The sequence below is a fragment of the Petaurus breviceps genome, unplaced genomic scaffold (assembly GCF_028583685.1).
Source record: "Petaurus breviceps papuanus isolate PSGF00001 unplaced genomic scaffold, PetGlider_PUasm1.0 126, whole genome shotgun sequence".
Classification (NCBI taxonomy): domain Eukaryota; kingdom Metazoa; phylum Chordata; class Mammalia; order Diprotodontia; family Petauridae; genus Petaurus; species Petaurus breviceps.
Window position 1 is genome coordinate 9,885,477 of NW_027185655.1, and position 25,562 is coordinate 9,911,038.

The window sequence follows — 25,562 nt, forward strand, 5'->3', positions numbered from 1 at the left end:
TTGCCCAAGGTCACATGGCTAGTAAGTGTTAAGTGTCTGAGGCTGGATTTGAACTCACATCCTCCTGACTCCAGGGCCAGTGCTCTATTCACTGTGTCACCTAGCTACCCTGAGAGTTAAATTTATGTCATCTGCTTTGACATATAGCATATTTCCCCCCAAATATTTTGCATCATCTGTAAAGATTAAGATATCTTGGTTCTTTGAGCACAGCCTTTCTATAATTTTTGGTGGCAATGATATGATGCTGAGTCATATTATAAACCCTTTCATTTCTATAAACACATCTGTACCACCCAGTCATTTCAGTGATGCTGGTTTATTCAATTGTTGTTGTCTGAGTTCATGTGGCTGCTACCCATAAAGTCCCTTTGGATTCTACCCTTGGATCCTGGCTATTTCATAGGGTCCCCCCAAAGATAAGCAACTTTTGGTAATATTCAAGAAATTTATCTCAAATGCCAAATCTTAGCCTTTCAGCAACATTTGACACTGTTGATAGCTTTCTCTCTCTGCATATTCTCTCCTCTGGGTTTTCATAATCTCTCTCTCTCTCTCCCCCTCTCTCTCTCCCTCCCTCCCCTCCTCCCCCCTTCTCCCTTTCCCTGCATCTCCTTAACCCAATTACCCTCCCCCTCCCCCTCCCCCTCTCCCTCTCCCTCCCTCCTTCCTTCCCACCTGTCTCTGTGTTTGTCTCTCTCCCCCCCTGCATCTCCTCTTCTCTTTTTCTCCTCTTTTCCCTCCTTCCCTCTCTCCCATCTGTCTCTACATCTTCTTAGTCTTCCCTCTGGATCTTGATTCATACCATATATGACCACACACTATGAGTATACCCTAAGACTTTCTCCTGGGCTCTCCTCTCTTTTCTCTATAACCTCTCCCCTGGTGATCTTACCAGCATCCGTGGGCTCAATTAGAATCTCTGCAGATAACCCCAAGTCCTGGATAGCCAGTCCTAGCTTCTCTTGAGTTCCTGTCCCATATCATAGACTGCCTAGCAAGCATTTGAAACTAGAGATCTCAGAGGCCTCTCAGATTCTCAAAAGAAAACTCATGATCTTCTGAAACTCCCTTCCAAATTCCCCTGTTACTATAACTGAGGGCACCTTTATCCTCCCAGCCACCCAGGCCTGCTACCTTGTGGCATTCCTGACTCATCACTCTCACAGAATTTTATAAGCAAGTAATCTTACTAACAAGTTATATATGGATATACTATACATATATACACACATATATTTAGGTATATAATATGTACAAACATAATCAGAGCAGTTCCAAAATGCATTAATCTAATGTGGAAGAAAATGAATGAAAAACATTTATCAAGAACTTATTATGTGTCTGGCACTGTGTTAAATTTTTGAATCACTCATGAGACAGCTATAATGAATATTTTTTTAAATTCTTAATAATGTGCAAATTATAAATATTTAGAATATTATTCCATAAATGATTAAAAATAAAGTATACATGTTAACTAGAAAAAGGAAAGATGATCATTCAAAGGTAAAATAAACTTTAGGCAGTCACCTGTGCATACTAATGTCTATGCCTCATCTGTCCTAGGAAGTCACTTAAGAGGCTTGGCAAGAATCAGGAAAGGTAGCTCATTTCTATGGCTCCCAACCTAGTCTCTTTAAAATCCCAAATCAGCCTGTTTGTTGTCATTTGGCAGGTACTGTGCCTGTATGTGTGTGCATACATAGGCTCCCCACCCCTGGGAACAAATCATTCTGTGAAGTTTGGATTCAGTCAAAGGGCTGCACTTGAGGACCTAGAGGGCCACATGTGGCCTTGAGGCTGCAGGTTGCCCACCCCTGGACCCTTTCTCAAGGTCACTTGGGCTTTTAACTGAGGGAATTTCAGATTTTTAGTCATCTGGACTAAAAAGAGGTTCTCTGGCCCTAGGAGTAGTTGACGTTGTTAGGGTAGGGGCTTCATTGGACATTATATAGCTAGTCCCAGCTGTGTGCATGCATTTTAAAATTTGTACTTGTTGCTTGACTGCTTTCAGGATGAGGAACCAGCTCCTGTTTACTTTGTTGATTTTCCTAGCTCATTACATTCCAACAACCTGAAATATGACCCTTTACTAAAGGGAATTTGTCCTAACCTGCAAAAGATGTTTCTTCCTGGGACAAGTGTGCCTTGGAGGCCGTTTTGAAGCAGCTGGAGCATTCAGGCTTTTCTAATAGACTGCAGCCCCTCTCCTCCTTCAGTATGACTGGGCCCAGCTTAATCCTTCTCACAAAAGGCAAATTCCTTCTAAATGAAGCTGGGCTTTAAAGTGGAGAGGAGCCTGTCTTGTTCTCAGCTATGGTGGGATTAGAAAAGTTTGGAATGGGAGGTACTCTGAGCAGCTGAGAAGGGAACCCATATATGAGCTGCTTTTATTTTTCTCTGATAATTTGCACTCCTCTCTCCCCACTCCCCCCAACCCCATTGGCACTTTGTCCACCGATATTAAAACTGGCTACAGGAACTCAAAATTTCATGAAGTGGAGGGTGAGGAGGTGAAGAATAGGGAGGGCTGAGCTACACAGAGGGTGAAGAAACTGCTTTTGGTGAAGCAGGTAACTAAGGCAGAGAGGATGGGAACCTGCCTTCCCCACTTCCTTTTTCCTTGGTGTAATATCCATTAAGGGCTAATAGATTGCACATATGTATAGGTAGCCTGGGGAGCTGAGATTGCTAGGGAGGGAGGATAATTTTTTAACTCCTTTCAAATTTAAAAATCTGTGGAGGGGGTGGGAAGGAGCTGGAGAGGTTAAAGAAATTTAGCTATTATAAGTGGTTTTTTTTTTAATTCGATTTACAAAAGACTCCCTGAAGTGTGGAAGTGGAGTTAATAGTGAGCCTGATTTTGTAGTTAGGGGGGTTTGCCTGATTTTCACAGTAGAACCACAAGTAATTAAATTTCCAAGTAGAAAAGCTAGAGGAGAGAGAGAAGTGGAGCCACATGATAGAAAAAAAGAAAGAAAGAAAGAAAGAAAGAAAGAAAGAAAGAAAGAAAGAAAGAAAGAAAGAAAGAAAGAAAGAAAGGAAGGAAGGAAGGAAAAAGAGAGAAAGAAGAGAGGGAGGAAAGAAAGAAAGAGAGAAAGAAGAGAGGGAGGAAAGAAAGAAAGAAAGAGAGAAAGGAAGAAGAGAGGGAGGAAAGAAAGAGAGAAAGAAAGAAGAGAGGGAGGAAAGAAAGAGAGAAAGAAAGGAAGGAAGGAAAGAAAGGAAAGAAGGAAGGAAAGGGAGATAAGAGAGAGGGAGGGAAAGAAGGAAGGAAAGAACAAGTTAGTGAAACATGAAAAAAATATACAAAAGAGTAATAATGGTAATAGCCACTATTTATATAGTGTCTACTGTTACCAAGCCCTGTGCTCAGTACTTTACAAATATTATTACATTTGCTCCTCAGCAACTCTGTGAGGCAGCTGCTGTTATTACCCCTCATTTTACAGTTGAGGAAACTGAGGCAAACAGGTTAAGTCACTTGGTAAGAAGTGTCTTTGGCCAGATAAGAACTGAAAGTCTTCCAGATTGACCCAATGTGCTTTTGGAACACAGACAAACAGGACAGTGTTAGTACTAGTGTATTGAACTTAATTTATCTGTTAATCTTTATGTAATAAATATGTAATCTCCATATACTCAATTGCATATGCAACCTTCTTTTTCATGGACATATTTGTTCATTGATATTTGCTATCTGTCATTTTGAAAAACAAAAGACACTGGGAAAGAGTCAGCCCTCTAACATCTCAGTCCTCATAGGTCAGGGTTCTCAGGAGCAGTCAAAACCTAATTAATGATAATTGAGTTGTCATTGTTCAATGCTGAGTCTTATTTGCACACTCCTTAGCAGTCTCAGCTGTAGGGAGGTTATAGCTCATCAAAAATATGCTTCCCTGGAGTGGGCACCAGCAGAAATCTGAAGGGGAAAGAAGAGACACCATATAGAGAGGTAGAATTGTGGCTGTTCATTTACGCCTCTATTAACTGGAATCCATCGACAATTTGTGGACAAAAAGTACAATAAAAGCCGTCGTTGAGGAAATGAATGTCTTGAAAAAAAGATATGGGCCAGCCACAAAGTGAGGATGAAAGTTAAGTGTTAGTACCCTTGAGATTTTAATGGAATTGGAGCCAGAACAAGAATGCTGGGCAGCTTCTCAGAGGATAATTTACAGGAAGACATAGACCTGAATCATATAAAATGAGGAGAAGGTGTAATTTGCCTCAGGGGAGGGGGAGTACGTATACTATTAAAAGGCAAAGGTCCATCAAAATATCAAGTTAACTGGTAAGTAAATAAATTAGGGTTAATTAAGCTTAAAATTAGAAATTGGGTTAAATGCCCTCCTTGTAGCATAGGAGGCAATCAGTCTACAGTTGTTCCTTAAGCTACCTACTGTGTGTCAGGAAGTGATAAGAAATGGGTCAGAAATGAGGGATGTGATAGACAGAGTGCTTAGACATGGAGTCAGGAAAACCTGTGTTCAAATCCAGCCTCAGAGACTTACTATCTGTGTGATCCTGGACAAGTTACTTAATCTGTTTGCCTCAGTTTCCTTATCTGAGAAATTGGGATAATAAGCACTTATTTATAAATATTTATAAATTATTTATTTTAAATTATAAATTTAAAAATATTTATAAATAAGCACTTAGTTGTTATGAGGATTAAATTAAATAATATTATAAAAGTGCTTAGCACAGTGCCTGACATTATATAAATATTCCTTTCCCTTGTTTCTGCCCCTGGCTTTGGTTTTTGTTGAAATCCCTGTTTTCTTCTCTCTGTATTTTAGGTTCAGGAGGACAGGCTGAGTGTGATACAGCCCCACCACCTTGCTTTCGTCGACTCCGAGAGTCCGAGTGGAAAGATTGTGTACAATATCACCGTTCCTTTGCGTCCAAGTCAAGGCAAGTGTTGCAGCAAACGGGCCTGGTCCAAAAAGTCCTGTAAGGTCCAGATGCTGCTGGGTTATTACTTAGCCTCTCTCAAAAGCTCCATTGTATCATCTAAAGTGTTAGCTTGTATACAGACAGAAACTCGTGTCTGGTTATCTTGTTCTCATTTCTGCTCTCAAAGGGTTGATAGCTCCCCTTTTGTATAGAGGAGAGGGCTGGCAGGGGAGTGAATGATTGTGGGCCCCGCTTCTGTGATAAGGCTCAGCTCGGGAAGAAGCGTCACTTGTAGGGAGAGGATCTCCTTTCTGCTGCTTGTGTTCGGAGCTGTCTGGGCAGGACTCTCCCTGGGCAGGGTTTCAGACCTGCCCTCTACTATTTGAGATAGTCAGGCTTGGCCAGAGGGTCTCCTCTGTGACCCTGATATTTGACATGGAATTGAAGTCGTTGTCCTGGTCAGGGAAGGATCTGTGCCAGTCATGAGGTGGTGGTGGGCTTTCCGTCAAGTGACAGAATTGGTGGTGATATCACAACGCTTTGTCCACTTTCTTTCAGGTATCGTCGAGCACAAAGACAGGCCTCACTTCCCCATTCGGTATTTCACTCAGGCAGATGTTAACCAAGGAAAAATCATCTACCGGCCTCCCACTGCGGCACCCCATCTCCAAGAGATCATGGCCTTCTCCTTTGCTGGTAACATATTTGCCCCTCTCCCCTAGAGAAAACAAATACCTCATGGTTTTTATCAGTGACAGGCTTATACTGAGCTTTTCCCTTAGCCTTTCTGTGCAGTTAGGACAATAACACCAGCTACTTTTCAGGGTTGTTGTGAGAATCAAATCAGATGTTTGTTCCCTCCCCTTTATTTTTAGTCTTCAGTATTCACTTTTATAAGATTTTGAGTTCTAAAATGTTTCCCCTCCCCCCTCCCAAAGATGACATTTAATCTCATATAGGCTATGCATGTACAGTCATATGAAACATATTTCCACATTAGTCATGTTGTGAAAAAAGAATCAGAATAGAAGGGAAAAGCCTTGAGAAAGAAAAAAAAGAGAAAGAATAGGCTGCTTTAGTCTGCATTCAGATTTCATAGTTCTTCCTCTGGATGTGGACAGCATTGTCCATCATGAGTTTTTTGGAATTGTCATAAAGCCTTGCATGGCTGAGAAGAGCAAAGTCTATCAAAGCTGGTCCTGAGATACAACAAAGTTGTAAACCCATTCCTGGCATGTAGAAGGTGCTTATTTCTTTCCTTCCTCTTTATACCCCATGTTTCTCCTGTTTGTGCCTTATACCATTAAAATCAATGTGTATACCTCCACATAAGCCCAGAGGCCTTTGCCTCTTGGCTGAATTCCCCCTGAAACTTGGTACCTTTCTCTCCTCCCCTTGGCCTCATAAGTAGAGCTGCTGACTAAAAGGCAGTAATTATCAGTTCCCACCCATGTTTAGTTCTGTGATTTGGAGCAAATATGAAACCTCTCAATCCTGTTTCCTTGTTGTCTGTACAAATGTAAAGAGTTTCTTGTATAATGTTCCAGCCGTGGAGAGAAGCAGTAAGCATGCAAAGATGGCAGGCTGTCTGACTCTGGGCAACTCAACATCTCATCGTCCCTGACACTGAGTCTCCAAGACTGTACGTTTTTCAAGAAGGGCTAAGCTGTAGTGTTACTTGGAGTTTTCTCAGTAAGAATTCTGTACACCAAAGAAATCACAGGTACAATCATCACGGTCATTATAATCACCATCGGAAACTTCATTCCTAAATCCAGATTGGATAAAAGAAGGGCAGAAATTGAGGTGTGTCTTAAATTTCAAGAAGGAAAAGCAGAAGAGCTTGAAATTATTGAGAAATCTACTTTTAATACACATTTCAGAAGGGCTTCCCGGTAATGGACTGAATGGCAAAAATGACACCAGTGTCTTGAGTGCTTTTGAAAAGGAGATGGGCCTACTTAGAATTGAGTTTTGAAAAAAGCTTTTTCAGAGTTTAATGGCATGAATCTAATTAATAGGTTTATTATTGTTTCAATTGTGACCTGACTCTTTGTGACACCATTTGGGATTTTCTGGGCAAAGATAGTAGAATGCTTTGACATTTCCTTCTTCAGCTCATTGTACAGATGAGGAAACTGAGGCAAACAAGGTTAAGTGATTTGCCCAGGGTCTCGCTGCTAGGAAGCATCTGTGACTAGATTTTTACTCAGGTCTTCCCGACTCCAGATTCAGCGATCTTTCTATCTACTGTGTCACCTAGCTACCCAAAACTAATACACTAACTACCCAAACAGATTATTTCTCTATGGAAATGATTGTAAATGAACACATCCTCACGAAATTTGACATCATGTTTGACAAACATTTCAGGATTTGTGATAACAGGACATGCTGCAGCTGTTGCCATGGTAAGGACCACAGGATGAAAGGAGCTATTGAGGACTTTTCCCAAGGGCAAACATCAAATGCCATCATAAGCAAAATCTCTTTGAGAAAACTATTGAAGACCTGTGGAAAGAAATTGGAAAATTATATCAATATCTAGCCAGTGCACATAGAAGAATATTTGAATGCCATATTGTCTGATTAAAGGCTGTGGAGAAGAAAAGTGCAGAAGGGATCTAGAAAATAAAAATGTATCTAATTCTTGATGGTTTTAATGAACATTTTTAAAGTGACAGCTAAAAGATAAAGGCACCTAAGGAGTCAAAGTGGTGAAGGAACAGAATATTTCCACATCACTCAAAAACTATACTCCATCTGCTTTAGAATCAAAGACAGTAGAGGTGGGAGAGATGCCCCAAAGAAGAAAAGGAAGAATTTTTTATTGTTTATAGACCTGAAAGAAGTTCAACATAATAAAAGCACAAACTGAATGAAAAGAGATACAGAAAGCTTGTGTGCCATCAAATAATGAGCAATATAATGGTTACATCGAGGGAAATGACTCTGGAAGCTTCTTTGCACAAATGGAAAGTGGTAGGGCCAGATAAAATAAAAAATCATTGGCTCAAACACTGCCCGGTGGCACACGAATTACCAGCTTCCTCTCTGTTGCAAGCCTAATCCTGTCTCTCTTTTTTTCCCTCCCTTCTCCCTAAGATGGCAAACAATTTCACTTAGGTTATATATGTGCAATCATGTAGAACATATTTCCATATTAGTCATGTTGTGAAAGAAGAAACAGAAAAAAGGGGAAAAAACCCATAAAAATACAGAAAGTAAAAATTGTGTACTTCAATATTCATTCAGACTCCATAGTTTTTTCTCTGGATACAGATAGCATTTTCCATCATGAGTCTTTTGGAATTATCTTGGATCATTGTATTGCTGAGAAGAGCTAAGCCGATCATAGTTCTGAAACCATATTTCTTAATAGAAGACATCACATATTTATGATAAAAAGGTGAGAACATCAGTGACCCCCCTCTACATACCGTGTTTCCCCGATAATAAGACACTGTCTTATTAAATTTTTTTGAAAAGAAAAACACCAGAGGGCTTATTTTCAGGGGAGGGCTTATGTTGTCCTGCCTCAGCTCTCCTCTGCGGCACTGCTCTCAATGGCGCCAGCAAGCAAATCACTGGGGAAGAACAGGATGACGCGCTCACTGCTGCAGCTCTGATTGGATGCAGCTTGGAGCGCAGCGTGCGTTTCACGGGGGGGGAGGGCATAATGTAGAGTGTAGCACAGGGGATCACCTTCACTACAGTAACAATCTTCAATAGGGCTTATTTTCGGGGGAGGGCTTATTTTAGAGGAATCTTACACAGTAAGGGGAGGGCTTATTTTCGGTATAGGTCTTATTATCGGGGAAACACGGTATAAGTCAACTGCATGGTTTCACACTTTATATGAAACATACTTGGACTGTATCTCTCAACATATCTATAAACATGAGAAAACAATATATTGTTTGAGGAGCAAGAAAGGCATACCAGAATGTTCCAGGTGTATAAAGAACAACTCATTATCAATTCAGTGGCTATTGAACAGGCTACCAGAGATCTAAGCAACATTTATACTGCCTTTGTCAAATGTCACAAAGCCTTTGACTCATTTACATTTTCATGGCTCAAGCAGCTACTGCAAATATATATAAAATACATCTGATCATAGTACTCTAGCACAGTTGATGTCCACATGGAAAGCTATTCTCTATTTAAAATACGCTACCACCAAACTAGTCTCAGGAATAATTTGTAGAAAGAATGACATCTTCCAGGGAGATGGCTTAAGCCCATAATGCACAGCATTAAGTCCACTAGCATCATTCATGAATAGAACTGAATATGGCTTTCAAGTCAAAAAGGAAGTCCTACCAAAACATTGGATTAATAATTTCATCTACATGAATGACATGGAGTTATTTAGCTCAACTGAAAAAGCACATTAAACGCTTACTATATCTTGTGGCAACTTTCTCTAATGTTATCGGAACATCATTTAGACTTGATAATTTTACAATTCTTAATGTTCCCCAAGGAAACATAGAAATTGAAGGATTTGAGTTTAAATATGAATCCAGTGATTAAAGGGGATACTTAAAAATGCCATGGTCCTCCTCAGGCAAAACACACTAAATATGAGGGTATCAGGATATTTGTATTGTGTGTCAAAGTCAATTGAATGACCACATTTAGAGCAATTGACATCTATTTAAAATGAGTCTTAGGGGTGGAGCCAAGATGGTGGAGTAAAATGAGCCTTAAAATTTGTTCTTGGTTCAATAATATGCACAACATTAGAGGCAAAAGGCTTCCCCCGCAAAACAAACAAACAAACAAACAAACAAACAAAAAAACCCTACAGTATTTTAAAAATTAAATTAAAAATTTAAAAACTAAAATCCTTGTAATAAATTTGCATAGTTAAACAAAACAAATTGCCATGTTGGCAGGGTTAAAAGAAAAAAGAGTTTCATCCTATACTTTGAATCTTTAACTTTTCTGTCAGGAGGTAAAACTTGCAAAAGATAAAACGTTTATGGAAATAGTTTTGGGGGGCGGAGCCAAGATGGCGGAGAAGAAGCACGACCCTCCCGCGGCTCCGGCTTCCACCCTCCCCAATCCATGTAAAAAGGGGACTTTAAACAAACTTTGCAGCTGCAGAACCCACAAAATGACACAGAGAAGCTAACCCCCTGATGAAAACAGCCCGGCAGGCCGGCAGGAATAGGCCAGCGCAAAGCTCTGGGAGCCGAGCCCAGCACCGGGCCGAGGCTTTAGCCCCAGGGCGGGCCTGACCAGCCGCCAGCCAGAGGGACTCCAGATCAGCAGCAGCTGTGGACGGTTCCAGATTTATCAATACATAGATGCGAAGGACAAGGTGAGAGGCCAGTGCAGTCTGGAATTTGAGACCCAGTAAGTGGGAGTGCATGGCTTTTACCCCCGGGGCGAGAAACCGCTGAGACGCCAGCACAGCTTGCCAGCGCCACGTGGTGGCTTCAGCTCCTGGCCTGCAGAGTGTAGGGGGACCAAGCACCAGTATGAGGGGTAATCGCTCTTGCTTTAACCTGCTTGGATCTGGATTGCAGTCTAGGGTGGAGGTCCTGGGGTGTGTGTCCAGCCTGCCAGAGCGTGTGGAGACCTCAGAGAGGGCACCCATCTAATACCTCCAGCAGCTGAGAAAACCCCAGCGTTTGGGACAAAAGCTCCCCTGTCTGGTGGCAGAGACCTACTGTGGCAAAAAAACCCAAAAGTCAAGTAATTGAGTGGCAAAATGAGCAGGCAAAGGAAACAAAGCAGACAGAAGATTCCAACATTACACTCCTATTTTGGGGATAAGAAGGAGCAAGGCATGGAACAGGAGGAAATCAGTGAAGTCAGAACTCCTGCACCAAAACCTTCAAAGGAAAATACGAGCTGGTTACAGGCCATAGAGGACCTTAAGAAGCAGATAAGAGAAGTGGAGGAAAAATTGGGAAGAGAAATGAGAACAATGCAAGAAAATTATGAAATGAGAGTCAACAACCTGACTGAAGAAAATAATACCTTAAAAAACAGACTGACTCAAATGGCAAAGGAGGCTCAAAAAGGCAATGAGGAGAAGAATGCCTTAAAAAGTCAAATTTGCCAGATGGAAAAAGAATCTCAAAAGCTCAGTGAGGAGAATCATTGCTTCAGAATTAGATTGGAGCAAATGGAAGCTAATGACTTTATGAGAAATCAAGATGCTGTTAAACAGATCCAAACAAATAAAAGAATAGAAGGCAATGTGAAATATGGAAATAGTTTTGTAATAAACAGACTTAATTTCATAAAGCAGTTGTAAAGCTTAATAACAGGTACATGCTGCTGGATTTGGTTTATCTTCACAGAGTGTCTGTGAAATAGCAAAGATCCCAGGATGGAATCAAAAGGTACTTAGTGGGTGACATCCACATGAGCTCAATCAGCAGTCTGTTTATAAAGAAGCAACAAATAAATAATTGAGTCATACAGATTTACTTATAAAAATGGTAAGGGGTTATGATAATGATTCAGGACCAGTTCATTATCACCAGAAATGACAAAAAGGTTATACTTAAGAGACCTATTCTTAAATATCAATACTAATGATGCAACAGAATAGTAGGAACCATGGAAAATATCCATGCAAAATTGCATGCAAAAATTTAGCTTATATCAAAAATTTAGTAAACCATGACCCGGTGGTGAGAATTACACCACAAAAGCTCACTGTATTTTAGAAACTTAGAGGTGATAAATCTCCCTGTTCTACAAATACAAACCCCCATATATTCTTGAGATTTTAGCAAATAAACCAAACTGGAATGGAAAATCATTGACAGGTCGCAAACCTATCAGTGAGTTGAGAGGATGTCTACCCCAGGTATGTGAAGACTTCTTCAGGTGGAATGAACAGATGAGAACAGTTGATTCCAATAGTCATAAAGGCAGCTGAAACAGGCACTATGATGGAGTGCCTAGAGCTTGGTCTGACATGAAAGACACCATGGTCATCCACTACATCTCAATCCGTTGTCAGACATCTTGACTTTTTTCTTGTCACTGGACTTTGATGATTCTGGAAGAGAGAGTGAGGCTGACCCTTTGTGCAACTCTTTCACTTTAGATCCAATTCATACTTGATTCAGGACATCACCCTGTGATGTCATCAGTCCTCTTCAAAATAAAAGACAACAGAGGATGAACGTCCTTTTATTGAGCTATAAAAAGCAGTGATTGTATCCACTTGAGCCATGGTGCAAATAACATTCAGTACAAAAAAATGGTAGGATAGTGACTTGTACTCCAACTCTTTATTTGAGCCTCACCTAAAAAGGAGGAAGAAAATGATAAAACATTTGTACCTGGCATTACGTTCTCAAAGGGCTTTTGCGTATTCATTTTCTTGTTTGAGTCTCACTGTTTCTGTGAGAAAGATCTTATAAGCATTATTACCCCATGGTAGTTATAACTGAGGAAACTAGTCAGGTTCCAGGAAAGCCTAGTCACTTACCCATGATCAGACAGCTGTTAAAGGGTCAGCCATGGGATTTGTACAAGGGTTTGCTGTCTCTAAGCCTAGCGCTCTGCCCATTACTCTATGCTATGTCTTGGAGAAGCCTAGATTATCTTGGGAGTAAATCACATGCGTTAAATCTCCTCTTGCTAATTTAGTGCATACATCATATTCTCAGGCATCATTCAATTCTCCATTGAAACTGGCCTATCAGAATCCCTTGTTATGATATATGCTATTCCCCAGCATTCACTGGTTTGTAGGATTTTATGTACTGATAAAACAGAGTCTGAAAGGATGTGCTCTAAATCACTGTAACTGCCATGATGAAGATTTATCTGATTGTAGGATTTTGTTGTTACTTAATATACAGTGTTAGAGTTAAATTCCGCATAATAATGGTGAAGGACCTTGTGATTTCCTCTAGGCTAGGACAATGTAGGATAGCTCTTACTTCTCACCTCTGCCCCAGTTTTTCCAATTTATCCTCAAACCCTGACTCCTTAATCTGTATTCCGTTCCAGTCAGAAGTGATGACAACACTCTCCCATTTGTTATAATTCTTCTATACAACATGACTAATGTGAAAATGTGTTTAATAGGAATGTATGTGTAGAACCATATCATATTACATGCCATCTTGGGGAGGGAGGGAGAAGAGGGGGAGGAGAAAATCTAAAACTTATGGAAGTGAATGTCGAAAGTAAAAAATAAGGAAATTTTTAAAAAGAACAATGTAAAAACAAAAAACATTTAAAAGCTATAAAGAAAGAAATGACGAGGACACTTACATCCATATCCTTGTTCTTCCAGGTCTCCCAGAATCCGTGAACTTCCGTTTCACAGGTATGAGAACCGTTTTTCCTTTTGTTAGATGATGCCATTTTCTTTGCCCTTTCCTAACCTGCTTCCTCTTTCTCTCCCCTGTCTCCACCTAAAGCTATTTCCTAGAGCTTATATAAAGACCATGTAGCAACTAGGTCTTCTAAAATAGATATCTAACTGTTGGTTTAAATTAATATGCATGGAAGAAAGTAAACCAGCCTAAGAACCTATGAGTCTATTTTGTTTATACCTGGGTTTTGCTGGCTTTCAACAGCAAAAAATTGCGTAATAAGCTTCATCTAACAATTGTTTGTAATTTTATTCTTTAAAATCCATGAGGTGTGCAAAAATTCTCTTTGACTTAATGGTTTTGCATTGGCCTTTGCCCTACTTATTACTGTCACCTCTTGCTGACTAAGCCCTCTTGATTCTTCACCATATCTCAGAGCTAAGGCGAAGTAAGTGTGTGTTTCTGCAGAGAAACATTGTCCCCTCATGGATACAGATTCTCGTGATAATGAAACAAAGAAGGATTAAACCAGCCTAATTTAGACCAACCTCATCAATCCAGCCCTGATGGCTTGATCAGGTCAATTAGTGCATAATACTTATTTCTATACCTGAGTAAGCTGTTGCTTGTACAGGTAAAAACATGTGGCACCATCACACACCACTAAACTAGCCACTCAAAGAAAAGGCAAGGCCTGATATTGGTGGTGATTTGGGAAGAGACATATGCTTGCTCATTATGGTGATGCTATAATTGGATCTCTTTCTGGAGAATAGTCTGGCAATATGTGATACAAACTGTCCTACTATTCATTCCTTTGTCTCTGAAATGCAACTTTGAGGAATGTACAACAAGAAATAATCTAAAAACATAGTAAAAGTAATTTATACAAAGATGTTCATGATAGTCCAGATGCCCAACACATATTAACATGGTGGGCTACAGATGACTTTTTGCCAAGATCTCTATGTGGACTTTATTGATATTTGGAAATGTGAATATGAAATGTATGTACATGTAAGTATATGTGTGTATGTTACTGCAATCTAGACTTATGACTTCATTTTGTAAAGAAGTACCAATGAAAAAACTCCCTCTGCCAATGTGGATCACCACTGGTTGCCTGGGGCATTGAGAGGTTAAGTAACTTACTGCCCAGTCTCAAAGAACCAGTATGTGTCAAGTAAAGGACTTAAACCCAGATCTGCATAACTCTGGGGCTGGTTCTTTACTGACTACACAGAACGAGAAGGAGGGAGAGTGAGTAAGAGAGAGAGAGTGCACATACTTCAGTTATGGGGTAGGATCAATGCAAAGTCGTAAGATCACCAAATGGAATGTTATATGGGAGGAACAGAAAGTCAGGTGAGTGTCACTGAAGAATAAGGGGTATGGAAATAGATATGCCAAACACAGAATTTTCTGTTTGATCCTGGAGGAAATAGGAAGCCATTGAAACTTACTGACTTGGGGAAGGAGAGGAGGGTGATGTGGTCAGATGTGTGCTTTGGGAAGATCTCTTTTGCATCTGAGTGGAAGATGTATTGGAGTGTGGAGAGACTTGAGACAAGGAGAACAAGAAGGTTTTTGCAATATCCAGGTGAGAGGTGACAAGGGTCTTTAGTGGCTGTGTGAGTGGAGAGAATATAATATATAGGAATGTTGGGAAGGCAGAAATGACAGGATCTGGCAACACATTGGCTATGTGAGGTGAGTGCAGGGAATCAAAGATGAACCTGCCTCATGTAAGAGTAATGGTGCCTTCAACTATAAGAAGACAGTTGGAAAAGGGGGAGAGTTTGGGGGCAAAGATGAGCTCAGTTTTGAAAGTACTGAGTTTGAGATCTTAAGGGGCATCCACTTTGAGACATCCAAGAAACAGTTGATGCTGTAGAGGTCAAAAGAGACTAGAGAAGATATATACATCTGGGAATCATCTGCATGGAGATGATAACTGAGCTCATGGGAGCTGATAAGATCACCAAGTGAAATAGTGGTTGGTGGGTGAAAATCCAGCAAAGGAGACTGAGGAGTCATCAGATAGATAGGAGAAGAATCGGGAGAAAACAGTGTCGTTAAAACCTAGAGACAGATAAAGTAGCCAGGAGGAGATGATCTTCAGTAGTGTCAAATGGTGCAGAAAAATCAAGGGTGATCACTGGGAAAATGTGTATGTTAACAGAGGAAGAGAATCAGGGGTGATTTCAGTAGGTAAGAGTTTTTGTTTTTTGGTTTGTATTCCTGTAAAATTCCCTTTTGAAGTGGTGGGATCATGGAATCATCATTTAAATCATGGAAAAGTTTTGCTTTAGAGCAACAGCTTAGGGTTCTTACATGTGACAGTGTTCGTGTGAATAAAGTCACGAAAGGAGAGATTACTGGGGAGAGAAGGAAGCATGTGAACTTGTCATTTGGTGTTCTCAGTGTCATGTTCCCTTTGGATAAACAAGTTTTTAGATCCTCTTGAGACAGTAAGCAGCATCAGAACAGAACCCATGTCTTCTCTCTGGCCTAAGTCTGTTGCAGATGCTGTATCTTCTCCCTTTCCCAGTTAGAGGAGCAGTGCATGACGGTCATTTAGGAACAGTCCAAACTGACCCCATCATTAGGGACTGTATAAATTGTAGCAAAACACGGACAATTTTTTAAGACACCATTAAGGTAAACATGAAGAAAAAAGATTTTTTTGGAAAAAAAAGACAGACGACCTCAAAATTCATGAATCCTTTTTTCTCTTCTACCTGTCACCCCCTCATCCCAGACTAGCAAGGTCACCACGTTTATCATAAAATCTAAAGAAATATGGCACAAGAGGTTGACTCCTACCATGGGGTATCAGGGAGGAGTGAGCTGTGAGGGTGTGGAGTAGAGTTCTATGAGTAGAAAAGACCCTCTGTCTATGGAGTCTTAGCAACTATTCCCATTAAGACTAGCAAGGAAAGGCCGGATTAGAGTCGGGATTACTGCTGAGGTCAACACAGGGATGAGCTTATTTCTCATTCTGGACCAGGGCAAAAGTCAGCTGCAGTGGTAGTGTTGGGTCTAGTGGTGACTTAATACTGGGACCATAGTATGTCTATATTAGCTTTCTGTTCCATTCCTTTGGAAGATGACCTGTTGTGATATTGTCTTCACTGTATATGATTAGCATCCAGCGATGTTCTGATAGGAGTAGGTTTCTTCTTGCTGCCTTGGTAGCATAAACCTAGCAGTAATTTTATGCCAAGTAGACCTCTAGAGAACTCAAGGAAATAGAATCATTTATTGATGAAATGTGGCTTATGTTCATAGTTCATAGAACCTGAAAGATTTAGAGTTGGAAGGGACTTCAGAGGTCATCTAACCAGATGAACTCAATGTCATTTATTGATGAGAAAGTTGGAACTGAGACTCTGTGACGTGACCAAGAATTTTGTTGTTCTTGCTGTTGTTCATTCATTTCAGTCACGTCTGGCTCTTGGTAACCCCATTTGGAATTTTCTTGACAAAGGTACTGTAGTATCCCTCTCTAACTCATTTTACAGATGAGGAAACTGAGGCAAATGGGGTCAAGTGACTTGCCCAGGTTCACACAGCTAGTAAGTGTCTGAGGCTGGATTTGAACTCAGAAAGATAAGTCTTCCTGACTCTAGGTTTAGCACTCTATGTGCACTGCCCATGACCAAATGGTAGAATCAGACTCATTCCTTTATCCTTCACTGCCTTTCTAAGCAAATGCGGAATTATCTCAATTAGGGATTATCTCAATAAATTATCAGAAGAAGAATAGCACTCAGAGCAAGGTTTTTCAATCCAACATAGGAGCTCATGTTTAATATAAGAATAATAATTTTTCCTGATCTCTTCTCAAATAAGTTCAAGCAATCAATGAATGTACATTTATTTTTATCATTGTTTGTCCTTCATTCTTAAAGAAGACCATGACATCATGGAGGTGATGCCATGACATGCAAGTGAATTGGATTAAAGTGAGAGAGGGCTGTGCAAAGTCAACAGCCTCACTTTTTCCTCCACAGCCATCTGGGTCCAGTGGAGATATAGATTAGGATGACTGGAGATGTCCTGGATGCAGTGGGAGACCTTGACCTTTTGTGAATTTATTAAGGACCTACTAGATGCCATATGCCAGTAAAGCCCATCTAGGCCTCTCCTCTTGTGTGATCTCTGTCTCTGTCCTCCCATAATCCACCATTGGAGCTGTGCCCATTGTGCTGGAGACCTTGTTCAAGGTCCTTTACCAGTATGCGGGCACCATTGCAGCCCTTGGACTATTCATCCTTTATCTGCCTTAACTCTCTATGTGATATGCCTACCTTTTCTGATCACCTTCTCCACCCCATTTCCCCCATACACTTTTACACCATTATACATGTCATGGATGTCATAATGGCAATGGGTCATAGGGTTAGTAATGCTGGCCTATGTATGATTTTCTCTTGCTTGTTGAGTCACCCACCATTTTGATTCTTCCAAAATTGTTTTACTGTATGCTTTTCAACCACAGAGAATTACTAGGAGAATATCCATGTTAAAGATGATGAGTTTTTGTCTAAGGGAACTTAGAGTCATTGAAAATGTTGTTTAGTTCCCCAAATGTAATCTAACTCGTTCTCAGGTAATTATAACTATTCTTTCAAAAGTAGTTATTTCAGGATACATGAAACCTACCTTTTAGAAAAACATGAAAGGGCAGTGTTGGCACCACCAAGTTCAATTTTTATGTGTATTCATATATACGTGTATAAAACATTTTGCATATGCTTATATACAATCTTTTTTTCCTTGTCTTTTTTGTATATGGAAATATTTGTGTTTGCTGATAATTTTCTAGTTCATAATTTTTTTTTTTTTTTGCTTTTTGGAGGGCAATTGGGTTTAAGTAACTTGCCCAAGGTCACATGGCTAGGTTTTTTTTGTTGTTATTTGTGTGTGTTAAGTGTCTGAGGTCACATCCGAACTCAGGTCCTCCTGACTCCAGGGCCAGCACTTTACTCACTGTGCCACCTAGCCACCCCTAGTTCATAATTTTTAAAAGACTCATAGCTGGATGGTCCAGTGGATAGAGTGTTGGTCCTAAGGTTAGGAGGACCTGAGTTCAAGTCCAGCCTCAGACACTTAGCAGCTGTGTGACCCTGGGCAAATCATTTAATCCCTCCTGCCCCAGTTTCTTCATCTGTATCATGGGAGTGATAATAGTACCTACCTCTCAGGATTGTTGTGAGACTTGTTTACTTCCTTCCTTACAGAAAAATATGGTTTTGCGGTGGCTTGGTGGCACAATGAATAGAGCACCGGCCCTGGAGTCAGGAGGACCTGAGTTCAAAGCTGGACTCAGACACTTGACACACTTACTAGCTGTGTGACTTTGGGCAAGTCACTTAACCCCAATTGCCTTCCAAAAAAAAAAAAGAAAAAAAAAGTATGTGTTTTTTGATGAGCCTGAGAAAGAAGGTGATAGTAATAATTCTTTTTTTTCTTCCAGGAGATGAATAGTTCCTTGCTTTTCAGGGAACCCAGGAAAATTAGATATTATATATTCTTATATAATATTATATATTCTTATATAATATTAGATATTATATATCCTTATATAATATTATATATTCTTATATAATATTATATATTCTTATATAATACATATTCTATTAGATATTATATATTCTTTATGTGGTATGTAGAGCATGCTAAATAAATGAAAATTACATCGTCTCCATTTTCTTGTCTTTGAAATAACTCATCACAATCATTCTTGTGCGCACACACACCCCACTTTGTTATAAATGTGGAGTTTGTGTTGTTATTTTTGTTGTTGTTAGAACAAAGCTTCCTTCCATTATGGAAGCACCTGCTTCTTTGAAAAAGAAGACTGCAAGAATGAAAACTCATCTCTAGAGATCCAGAAGAATGAACCAATCCAAAGAAGTCTATGAATAAGTAAATAAATGCCTTTCTTTACCTCCTCAGCAAGAGAATACTCTTATGTTAATATTTTTCATAAACATTTATCAAAATCACCTCACTGTAGAATTAACAGTCTCGTCTGATTGTGTCATTGTGATCTTTTCAGCAATTTCTTCCCCAGTGTAAAATGCTTTGCTAGTTTTGTTCCGAGTATGGCATTATTTCCTTCTTTCCTGATTTGCTAGGATTTTTTCAGAGTGCTGCAGCAATCTCAGAAATCTGTGGGCTCCATACACATAGAAAACAACCTGTGTGTCTTCAGACTACAAGTTGATTTATTTATGTGGCTTTTCATCCCTTCCAGTTTCAGATGGAGAACACACAACAGAAGAAATGATGTTTACCATCCACTTGCTTCCCATTCATCAGCAACCCCCGCTGTTCCAGATCACAGTTCCATTTCTCGAGGTCAGCCGAGGAGGCCAAGCTAATGTGGGTAAGGAAGATCAATCTGGTGGTGGAGAGAAGTGGTTTTTGAAATGCAGCTCTATTAAGACACCGATCCCTCTGGATGTATTGAGCCTGTCCCAACTGGCAACAAGAGGTTATAACTATCTCCTTTCAGAAGACACAGGCATTGGTTTGTTCTCACCTTTGACCCTCCACTTTCCCATATACATATAAATGGGATGGAAATAAACCCTTTGGAGGGCACTTCTCACTGGTACAAGGTGACAGAGAATGAATTTCCAAGTTTCCAGTTATTTGATTTATTGCCATCTCTAAAGTCAAAGAGAGCAAAGAGAAAATTTCACTCTGAAACATTGTTGTTTTCTCTTCAACAAACTTAGAAAAGAAAAGTATAAATGGGAGAAAAATAGAGCAATTTAGGAGGGTATGAAGTGTCAGGGGGACTAGAGTCACTGTCAGGTTCACATTTTTTAATGCTTTGTCATTAGGAATTTGTTTATTTTCTTTTGTGGGAATGTGTTTTGGCAATAAGGCAATGAGCATGATTAGCTGGGAAATGTTTCTCATCAGCCATCTTTGGGAACGTGTAGCAACAGCCCCCGATATCTAAATACTCGACTCAGAAATAGCTTATGACTACCATTGGCTGTGAGCATGGTTACCCCAATACTGCCATACCTACTCACAGAGACCTCATATTTCCAGAGGAGTTAAGATGAAGAAAACAGTGTGAAGCTAGTTGAGAACCCGTGGACTCAAGAGAAAGAAGGAGAAAAAGTAAACAAAGGAAAATGCAGAGAGGGAACTGATTCTGAAGGAATCAAGGCTGGCCACCTGCATGGTGGCTTCCTACCTCAAAGTATCTTCCCCCATATTGCCCAGAATTCAGAATTCTTTCATTTTACTTTAACAGTCTATGGATTTCAACCAGTTGGAGATTCATTTGGACTAAGATGTATCCTTTTTTTTTTTTTTTGCCTTTTGGAGGGCAATTGGGGTTAAGTAACTTGCCCAAGGTTACACGGCTAGTATTTTGTGTGTGTGGGTGGGTGGGTATTAAGTGTCTCAGGCCAGAACCGAACTCGGGTCCTCCTGACTCGAGGGCCGGCGCTTTACTCACTGCACCACCTAGCTGCCCCTAGATGTATCCTCTTTTTAAAAATGTTCTCACCTCTTGAAAGATAAGGGATTAAATTATAACAATTAATTAAAGAACTAATTAAGTGAATTAATGCAGTAAGATTTCTTCCTAATTGACATAGATCAACTAATTGCCCTCTGAGGTGGAGGTGTAACTTTGAAGCATGGGATACTTGGTTGGTGTAAGGTAAGTGAAAGCTTAGGCAGCTACGTGGAACAATGGATAGAGCAGGATAGATGTGCAATCAGGAAGATCTGGGTTCAAATGTGGCCTTCGTCACTTACTAACTGCGTGACCTTAGACCAGTCCCTTCATCTTTGTCTTCCTTTGTTTCCTCATCTGTAAAATGTAGTTAATAATAACATAATAATAATGTTGTAAAGATAAAATGGGATAATTTTTGTGATGGGCTTTGTGACACTTAAAAGTGCTACTTAAATGCTAGCTATGTTTTTCATCATTTGGGCTTTGGAGAAGACCAGGGAGGAGGACTCAAAAAATCGGATGAAAACTCTTCTCCCTGAAGTGGTTCCCCTACCTTCTGGCCATCCCTTCCTCCCTGCTCTGTCTTTTCCCCTCCCTTCCTGCCTCCCTTCCTTTTCTTCCTTCCCTCCTCCTCTGGGTCCATTCCTTGCTTCTCCCTTTCTCCATCTTGTGACCTCCTGCTTCCAGGACCCTGCCCTCAAAGTGATATTCCTACCATCATAGTTTAGCCATGTACTGTAGACTCATTGGGCTTTGAGACAGACCTGGGAACTTAACCAATGCATATTATTTCTGTAGGAGAATGTGTTCTGAATTCCAGATAGCTGGTTTTTAATTTGAATTTTTAGAATTTAGCTTGTTGGCTAAGTTGAAGGCTGCCCCTATGATCCTAGGATTTTAGCTCTAGGAATGGAAGGGACCTGAGAGTGAACCCACCCTTCCCTTTCTGCAGGTGAGGAACTGAGGCCAAAAAAGGTTAAATGACCCCCTTTGTGCTCAAGTAGGATCTCACAGCTACTAAATACTTGGGCCAGTGTTGGAGTCCAGATCCCAATCTGCAACAAGTCACTGAAACAGCACCTCGAGCATATTTAATTTATTAGGGATGCTGGTGGTCCCTAATAAGTTGGATCTAAGATATTACTTACAGTTAGAGACCCTGCTGCTTGAGGAAGAATTGTTTTCATAGCCATTGAGAGAGTACCAGGAATAGAATGAGGTGGTACAATCCCATGATTGACCTGTTCTAGAATCGGGGAAATCTTGTGGTTGGCAAAGGGCAGCATCCATCAATCATAACCACTTTGTCAACAGGCCTTTCACAGGTCATTAGCTACAGGTCATCAGCTAAAGGCCATCAACTGCAGGCCACCTCAGCAGGGCCTTTCCACAGGTCAAAAGATCCTGTTAGCAACATCTTAGGATCTTCCCAGGTCTTATGACCCTGTCATCAAAGTCTTGGGCCCTTTGAAGATCACCAAACACTAATGTTTGACCAACAGTCTTGGGGACCAAGGAAATTGTGGATTTGAAGCAAAGGTCACTAGAAAATGGGTAGAAATTATTCCTAAGGGTGGGGAGGCAAATGGCCCTTATTTTGAGCACGGTGCTTGGCGACGGGGGATAGTGTAGCAAATACATTCTTATTGCATGATTATGACAGACATAACTAACAGTATGAATCTGTCTGATAAATCAAATATAATTAATAGTTATCAATACCTGAATACAATCAATCATAACTCTTATCCTAACAACATTAACTAATTGCCTTATTCTAATTTTATTCTACTTGAATTCACTAAGACAATGATCAATACTCATCAAATAACAATGAGCTGAATAAATGGTGATTAAATTGGGTAGGGCTATTAAAAGTATCATCACACAAGTTCATTTTTCTCCCCTATGGATAGGAACTTAAATTGACATGGCTTAGATAACTCACAATCCCTCCCTGCCCAACATAGAGATTTTGGTTCTTGGTGGGTTATTTACAGAAGGCACTTTACATGTTAAGACTCTCTAGAAACATCATGTTATCATCATCCCACCCTCTGTAGGGATTCAGCTGGCAATGAGTGATACCAACGTGACTCCTGAAGACCTTTCGTTTGAGCTAGTGAAGCCGCCCCTGCACGGCGCACTCTTCAAGAACACAGCCGAGTTCCAAGGGCGCATGAACACAGGTAGGAGGGAGGTCCCTTCTCCCCCGGTCTGCTGGGTGGATCCTCTGACCGGATAGTCATAAATATAGTCTTGTGTGCTTTCAAGACACGGAGTGATAATTTATGAGATCCTTTGGTATAGCTTTTTGGAGGGACTTGGAAAATGGGCTATTTGAAGACCAATCTTGCCATGGCTAATTGGCTGGATTTGTGCTACTTCCCTCTATCCACAAAAATTGTATTAAGACGTTTCCGTAATTCAGGTGAAACTAGCATATTTAAATATATACACATATAGGCCAGACCAGGTACGTGCGTGCATGCGCGCACATACACACACATGCATACATGCGTGTTTTCACAATTACCTAGTCTGAGATATCATCTAGTATCCCCCTATGACCACCTCTAGACCATTGCGGAGAACATAGGTGGAGAGTCTCCTGTGATTCCCACCAGCCTTTTGAGAACCTGGGAGAACTTCAGTCCTTTAGGACAATGCTCAGAAGTTGGGCTGTGGAAACAGAATTCAAGGGGTGACATGATCTCTGACCTTGCTCTCCACAACTGTCCTCAGAGGAAAAACTGAATGAGTTCTTTGTAACCTGCAGCACTAACTGGCATCATTGTGGAATGTCTAGAGCTGGGAGGGTCTCAGAGACCATCTGATCCAACCCCTTTCTTTTATCAGTGAGGAAATTGAAGACCACAGAACTTAAAATCACAGCCCAAGGTCACACAGCTAGTTAACTTCAGAGGCAGGACTTGAACACTATCGCCATACTCTATCTCTGTACTACCACATGGGAAATGAGTACTCAAACTCATGACCCTAGGGAGGGATGTATTGTGCTATATCCAGGTTCTCTGAGAGACCCTATAGCCTTTGACCAACCAGTAATGTAGACAAACCAAAATCCTTCTTACGTCAGTCTGGTCGCCCAGAAAGAGAAGTTCAGGCCATTGCAACAACTTTGATGGTGCCCTGTCACTCTCCCCAAGTTTCAGATCTTTTATTTTTAAACATTTGGACCGCCAAATAATTTGACTTCTTTGCTTATTTTTTGCTTATGTTTTTATATTTATTTCTTGTTTTCTTAAAATTCATATTTCCAGGTATCATATTTTCTCTCATTTTTCTTTTTAAAAAGAAGGGAACAAATTCTAGGCTCGTTACATGCATTGGAATCTTGGGTCTAAGGGTGTGTGCCATAAAAGAGGAGCATTGTGGACCATTGTCATTTGTCTTGTCTTTGGAAGGCGACCCCTTCACCTATGGGGACATCACCCAGAATGCGCTGCAGTATGTTCACGATGGCTCATCGGCCACAGAAGACACCATGGAGATCTCTGTCACTGATGGCATTTCTACAGCAACCACACTGGTGAATGTGGAGGTGTCATGGGCAGACCGCAGCGGTCCCCGGCTGTCCCCAGGCTCCTCGCTGACGGCTACCGTCCCCAGCAAAAGCTCCGTTACTCTTACTAGATCACACCTTGCTTATGTGGTAAGTTCTTATAATCTCTCTGTTTATCAGCAACCTGTGTATGATTGACCTTCACCAGCAGAATCTATAGTAATCCCAAGGGCTGAGTGTCTCTGACCTTCAGCTCAGGTCCTGCTCAGCCACTCCCTCTTTGGCAGGACCTTGCCTTTCTGGAGTACTTCCCTCAATCAGTCAGTCAAGAAACATTTATTAAGCACTTACTAGGGATACAACAAAAAAAGTAAAAAAATAGCACCTGCTTTAAAGGAACTCACCTTCTCATGGGGAGACAAGTTTCACACAAGCATTTACATACAAGATTTTTACACAGTATTTGGAATGTCGTCTCAGAGGAAGGCACTAACATTAAGGGGGACTGGGACTAAAGTGAGATTTGAGCTGGGGTGAAGGAAGCCAGAAGGTAAGAGTGAAAATGGAGAGCACGCCAGGTATGGGGGCAGCCGGAGACTCATCATGAATTCAGGAAGGATGAAAGGTCAAGGAATACAGTGTCACTGAATTGTGGAGTGTGTGGAAAGGAGTCAGTGTAGCAGACTGGAAAGGGCCAGGGTGTGAAGGCCTTCTCAGACACAAGTCCTTCTCCAGCCTTTCTGAGGTTCCCTTCTATCAAAATTGTTGAAGCCTCAGAAGACTATCTGTTTTTCAAAGGGCAGGAGCTTTTGTGCCTTCAGTGGGACATTGACGTGGTCCACAAAACCCAACAGTGGCCCTGTTTCTCTTTGTAAAACCATACGCATTTCAGTCTTGTGAGGAGTAATAGGGGTCACGTAGTAATTTACCTTTCTCCTTTCTGGCCAGCCAAGCCGCAAGTGTTCCATGCCCACCCGCTATGCACAATTTTATTCTGGCAGTGGCTTTCAGTGAGGGCAGTTCGGGGCTGGGGCTTCTCCTTCACTGAGTGGTCAATTTAGTTAATATTGCAGCCAGAGGCACTGGAATTTAGGAGAGGGGGAAGGAGGTGGCAAAAGCACAGCCAGGAACAATGGAATGACTAACCCCTCTTACTTCTAGAGGCAGAGCTATCCAAGGTTATGGTCTGCTCAGTCTTTTGATTAAGAGACACAGCACATCTGAAACAAACTCAGCATGTTCAGAAGAAATGGTTTCTCTCTTGGCCTAGTTATCTTTTTTTTTTTTATATAGGAAATGTCAAGGCCATGTCTGGGGTATAGACCTTGCTCAA

At 40.8% G+C, this 25,562-nt stretch overlaps 1 protein-coding gene across 2 annotated transcripts in view; it reads left to right on the forward strand.

Moving 5' to 3' along the window:
* The window catches only part of FRAS1 (Fraser extracellular matrix complex subunit 1), a 485,111-nt gene that overhangs the window by 347,733 nt on the left and 111,816 nt on the right, over positions 1–25,562 (forward strand). For both annotated transcript variants that reach the window (XM_069092754.1, XM_069092760.1), the window contains 6 exons: positions 4,803–4,917; positions 5,458–5,595; positions 13,184–13,216; positions 19,471–19,602; positions 22,767–22,892; positions 24,132–24,379. In XM_069092754.1, coding sequence (XP_068948855.1) covers positions 4,803–4,917; positions 5,458–5,595; positions 13,184–13,216; positions 19,471–19,602; positions 22,767–22,892; positions 24,132–24,379 — 792 coding nt within the window. The remainder of the gene's footprint in view (positions 1–4,802; positions 4,918–5,457; positions 5,596–13,183; positions 13,217–19,470; positions 19,603–22,766; positions 22,893–24,131; positions 24,380–25,562) is intronic.